We start from the raw sequence: 6,000 nt of genomic DNA on the forward strand, positions 1-6,000 counted from the left end.
TTTCCTGTTTGTGGTCCAAGATGTGGACTCACTTTTCCAGCTCCAGCTGCTCTGACTGCAGTTACCATTATGGGTCCTAACCTTCTGGAACTATAAGCCCAAAGAAAACCTGGTCATGGCATTTTATCACAGCAACAGAAAAGTAACTAATAGAGCATCCAAATCACCATGGAGATACACAGAAATTGAGAAATCCAACTCTAAATTAAAACACAGACACACAGACCCTCACCCCCATGAACCAGATTCTAAAATCCATCACTTAGACATTATGTCATGAATACTACCTTCCAAATAGTGCACAGATACCACACAGCAGGAAAGCTTTATTTCTAAGTTCTTGTTCCTCTATAATCAATCATACCGGCACACCTGCTCCTACTCTCTCTCACACATCACACACACAGTAATAATAATAATAATAATAAGCCCACGCAAAAACAATTTTAAAAATACCCCAAAAACCCTCTTCTTCAAAACTCCTGACTGGCCATCCATTTCATTTCTTTTCATTTTTATACTACTTTTACTCCTCCTTCTTACACAATGACTTATTTAAACATGTGCACCTAGTAACCTATTCTGGTGTTCATTCTTGTAACACCAGCAAATGAGAGGCTGAAAAAAGTAAGTTTGAAGCCCACCTGTACTATATTGCAAGATCTTATCTCAAAAATAAAGCAAAACGAAGTAAAGATGTTGTCCTTTCTACCATAACCCCTACAGGGACCACATCTTATTCATCTCTCGTCTCCAGCACTCAGCACTGGATTCTGACCTTTAACTAATAAGAACGTAGAGATCAAAACAGATTTCTGCTTTAAGTGAAAACACACAACGTTCAACCTAGGCTACAATGTAATTCACAATTCTAACTATGACATCAGGACTGGGAGTAGGAGGAGAGTACCAAAAGCTTTGCCACCAACACCTCCGCCATCCAGAATAAACCGAAATCACCAAGGCCACACACATGATTCTTTGTGTGAGACAGATCCTATGTGGCTAGGGCAATCCTGAAACTCACTCTGTAGACCAGGCCAGCCTCAAGTTCACAGAGATCCACCTCCCTCTGCCATCTGAGTGCTGGGGTTAAAGGCGTGCACCACCATGCCCAGTCAAGACATACAATTTTAGGAGCAGAACTCTAAAACAGAAAATCCCATCCCTTTCCTCTGATACCCAGCAATGAGCAATCATTTACTCCCATAACTCCCAGGCACCTATATGCAAAACCCTCACTTTGAATGAGAGCTAAAATGTCGGCCCATCATTGTCTACATTCTGTGAAAGAGTGGGCTCTGTCACAGCACACACAGAAACCAATCATTTTTAAAATTGCCTCACTGGAATTCTTTTCTCATGCTTTTAAAAAAATGTAAGTGGTTAAGAGCACTGGTTGCTATTCCAAAGGACCTGGGTTCAATTCCCAGCACCCACATGGCAGCTCACACCTGTCTGTAACTCCAGTTCTAAGGCTTCTGATAGCCTCACATTTTGCATGCAGGCAAAACTCCAATGAACATACAATCTTTTTTAATTTTTGAAGGTTTTTTTATTTATGTGTATATGTGTGAGGCTGCATAAGTTTAAGAATACTACACGCATATTGGTACCTTTGAAAGCCAGAGGGTGTCAGTCAGATCCCCTGGAACTGAAGTTACAGGCATTGTGAGCCACATTACATGAGTGCTGGGAGCCAAATCCACATCTTCAAAAAGGCAGCAGTAGTCACTCTTAGACCACTATGACCACCTCTCTCCAGCCCTTTTCTCATGCAGACATAAAAGTTCTGGTCACCCTTACCAACAGCGATCAGGAGGGTCTATTCACACTGCTCTTGTTCCTCTTTATACACTTTTAACAGTAAGATAATAACTTTTCTTTTTCCAAAATCAGACTCAAACAAGAAATATTTAGTTTAGGATAAGGACAAGAACAGAAAATGAGGGCCAGTGACACAGCTCAGACAGAGTGCTACCTAGTACCCACTAGTCCCTGGGACTACACAAAGCTGGGTGTGATGGCACAAGTTTGTAACCCCAGCACTCAGGAGGTGAAGATAGATCATGAGTTCAGGGTAATCCTTGGCTACACGGTATCCTGTCTCAAAGACAAACAAAACACACAAATGACAGTGGTCTTAGGTTAAAAAAAAAAAAAAAAAAAAAAAAAAAAAACAGAGATAAGTAGCTCTAACAAGTTAATTAAACAACCCAGTTCTACTGCATTGGTAATTGAAATGGTCTAGCCCTGTGCTGCCATGGATAGTAGTCAAAGCCATAGGTGGCTGTAAAGCACTAAGCATATGGTTAGCAATGTGGTTAATGCACTAAGGAAATTGTTAATTCTGCTTGACTTCAGTATATCTAGATTTAAGTGGCTTCCTAACTGAACGGTAGCTCTGGGTTGTCAACTAATGATTCCCAACCAGAGGCAATTCTGCCCACCCCATCTGCAGCCATTTTTAATTGTCACAGCTAGGAGTGTACTGCTGGAATTGAGTGGATGGGGGTCAGGAATTCTGTTAAACATGATGCATTGCAATGAACCTCCCACACCTAAGACTCAGTTGACACAAATACCAGCAGTTGAGGAGCTTGAGAAACTCTGTCCTGAGTTTGCTCAAGGGTGGAGTTAAAACAAACTGCAGCACACCTTGTCTAAACAGAATATCCGGGAAGAATGACATTTTTCATTCAACATGAAAAGGTTGCAAGATATTACTGAAAAGTGGATGTGGTGAATAACTGAATATGGTCCGTCATACTTCCTGTGCTAGCACTGACTTGTACATTAACAAATTATTAAAACTAAACTCCAGGACCTTGTTTCTTTCTGTTTTTCAATTTTTTCTTTTTTATTTATGTGTATGTGTGTGTATGCATGCCATGTTTGTGCAAGTACTTTCTGAAGTCAGAGAAGTGTCAGATGCCTGGAAGCTTGTAGTTACAGATAGATGATCAAGAGCCATCTTGGATTCTCTGAAGAAGTAGTAAACACATCTAACCACTAAGTCATCTCTCCAGCTCCAAAACCCTGTTTCCTACATGTTGAACATAAGGTGGTAGAACATACCTACCTACTTAAATTTTTTCTCAGATTTATTTTATGTTATGGGTGTTCTGCCTGCATGTTTGTCTGTGCACCACGTACATGCCTGACAGAAATTTACCACCCACAGTAGAGTCCTACCCATTGTTTAGTTTACAGATATCCTCCGAGGAAAGGTCATCTCGGTTCTTTCCAGTTTCTAATGGAATGACATAAGCCTTCTTAAGAAATGAGAAACACAGAAAGGACATGTCAGCATCACTTTCTATTCAGCTCCTGGAGTTACACATGTGATAACAATCATTCTCAGCTTCTGCATAGCTGATATCCTCTGCTATGTGAACTGCCCTGTGCAACACAGGATATTCAACAGTATCCTTGGGTTCTTCCTAGTGGGTCCTAGTAGTATCTCTCTTGTGACACCCTAAATAAAATATCTCCAGAAATTGCCAAATGTTCCCCAGGGGGAAAACCTAACCTAGAGTTGAGAATCATCAATCTTGAATGAAACTCATGGTACCAAAAAGTAGACACGATGCTAATCAGAAGAACCAAGGAAAAAAAGGTATCTTCTTCCATGATTGCTTTCCACCCAATTTATGCTAAATAGCTAAGGAGCAAAATATGCCACTGTGTGCACATGAAGGCATCTGGCTCAATTTCTACAATTACTGCCTTCAACTCTCCAGTGACAAGTGAACACAACCACAACAGCTGCTTCTTTGAAAAAGGAATTCCAAGTTAGACATGATGGCACACTCTGTAATCCCAGTAGTTAGGAAGGCAGAGGCAGGAGACTCACTTTAAGTTTGAGGTCAGCCTAGACTATTATAGTGAGTTACAGACTAGCCAGGGTTACTTCACAAGACTGGAGAGTGGGGGACGGGGAAGGGAGAGAAATACAGAGAGGGACGGACAGAGAGTGAGAAGGAGGGTGGTTGTGGTGGTAGTGGTGGTGGAGGAGGGGAAGGGAGAAGAGGGGGAGGAGAAGAAACTAGGTTTACATCACGTCGGATGTGCAGAATTTCAAGAAGGGTCAGAGAGAAAAGACTGCGAGGACAGAATGCTTGGCCCTGAAAACAGGGTCCATGAAGAAACCCAAGCATCTGTTCTCAATTGCCCTACCTACGGTGGGAACAATTAGAATCCATTCAACACGCCAGAGCAGTCAGCCAGGTCCATCAAGTGGCTGTTGCCCCAAGGGGAAAACAGAGTAAGATGCAGGTTCCTGAGGGCTTGAGGCTGACCTGAAGGCCTCTCAGAAAGAGGAACCCAAGACACTGGAAGACCAGCTGGGACGGCCCCTACCCCAAATAAGATCACCATTTACGGACTACCTACCCTTTTTGGATTCTAGGGGTTCTAGCCCGGGATTCGCAGGCTACAGCATCGGAATCACGTGGGGAACTTGTTAAACTCAACAGAGTCCCCGCCCACCACAGCTTCAGATCAGAGGCTGCAAATCCGTAATTTTACCGAGGTCCCCGGGTGATTCCTACTCCCGCCAAAGTTCACAATTTGTCTCCTAACTTGGAAGGCACTGTGGCTTTGCAGTGGGCTCCGTGGCAACTATGGTTTCTTCCTGTGCGCGTCTGGGGCCCACACCAGGCCCAGCCCCAAGCCGAGCCTCGGCGAAGCCAAGGCCGGTTCCGACATCGCCGGGCCCACCTCCCTCAGCCACTCCGCCTGTGACGTGGCCAGGCCCGGGCTGGACGCCTCCTCCGGAGAGGCTCTTCAGCCCCGACCCCTTTCCCACCGGGAACAGTCGCCCGAGAGGCGGAGACCCGGGGCCGCAGGGCCGCCCGATCCCTCCGTACCGACCTTCTCCAGGGACGTGTCCATGGCTGAGGCGTCCGGGGATGTGCCCGCGGCGCCGAGCACTACTTCCGTCTCCCGCGGCCCGCGGCGGTTTCCACGCTGGCAGCGCTGACGTCCCCCGCGCCCGCAGCCGGCGGGGCGGAGAGGAGGAGGAGCTGCCCCGCGGCGCGGCCGGCCTGGACCCTGCGGCTGAAGGCGGGGCGGGACCCGTCGGGCTGGGCGGGGCCTCTCAGGCTTCCGTACTCGGCGTCACGCCGGCCGGTCCTAACGCTGCCAGGTGGGGGGAACCTAGACGATGGGGACCCGAAATCAACTTTTCCAGAAGCCTGTCTCCATAGAGGCAGGACTATAATAATCACAATGCGTCATCCACCAGGTAAAATAGTAGGAACTCACCAGTATTCCAGAGTCAGGCTTCCAAGTTCTCCGCTGTCAACACCCGTCAGGAATGGAATAGGCCATATTCCTCGGAAGCCAGAGGCCAGCGCCCACCCCTGCGCATGCGCAGGATGACGGCTGCCGCGCGGTGCAGCGTTGTTTTTTTTTTTTTTTTTTTTTTTGAGTTTGGGCGGTGGGCACTGTTCTTCAGTGACTGCTGTTTGGAACGGATGCTGGTCGGAACTGAATGTATTTCTGTCAGCTCTTCCCTCAGAAGTCCACTTAGAAACGAATTTGATACCGCTGGTCTAGCGTCCTCCCTCGTGTTACAATGATGGCTTGTCGGGGGATGGGTAATAATAATGTTAATAAGTTTGTTACCTTTCCATTTTATATCACAGCAGCAGCCGTTTGATATAGAGATCATTATCCGTTTTAGGGGTGAGACCCATGCCACCCTAGCTCCCCTTCACTCCCGCTAGGTGGGGATGGTGCTTTTTTAGTGAGTAGGAGCGTGCTTGGTTTGTTTCCTACCTCGGTTCTGACGACTGAGGGTAGCTGACGTGGAATCTACACTGTTGCGGTCAGTGAAACTTCTGGCCTGAAGACTGAGGATACTAAAAACCACAAAGCTGTCCCTATCCTCTCCTGTTTCTTACGTATCGCCTCTCAAACCTGAGCCCTTGTCAGTGTAGTAATAATCTGCTGGAGGTCTCTACTTTGCATTTGGGTAATTGGCCTACTTGTGTT

At 46.3% G+C, this 6,000-nt stretch overlaps 1 protein-coding gene across 2 annotated transcripts in view; it reads right to left on the reverse strand.

Moving 5' to 3' along the window:
• Nucleotides 1-5,018, reverse strand: part of Pdxdc1 (pyridoxal dependent decarboxylase domain containing 1) — a 57,063-nt gene extending 52,045 nt beyond the window's left edge. For both annotated transcript variants that reach the window (XM_050125816.1, XM_050125815.1), the window contains exon 1: nucleotides 4,876-5,018. In XM_050125816.1, the coding sequence (XP_049981773.1) occupies nucleotides 4,876-4,896 (21 nt within the window). In that variant the 5' untranslated portion in view covers nucleotides 4,897-5,018. The remainder of the gene's footprint in view (nucleotides 1-4,875) is intronic.
• Nucleotides 5,019-6,000: the final 982 nt, after the last annotated feature.

Source organism: Alexandromys fortis, unplaced genomic scaffold (genome assembly GCF_014885135.2).
Source record: "Alexandromys fortis isolate MF-2015 unplaced genomic scaffold, M_Fortis_MF-2015_v1.1 scaffold_238, whole genome shotgun sequence".
NCBI lineage: Eukaryota > Metazoa > Chordata > Mammalia > Rodentia > Cricetidae > Alexandromys > Alexandromys fortis.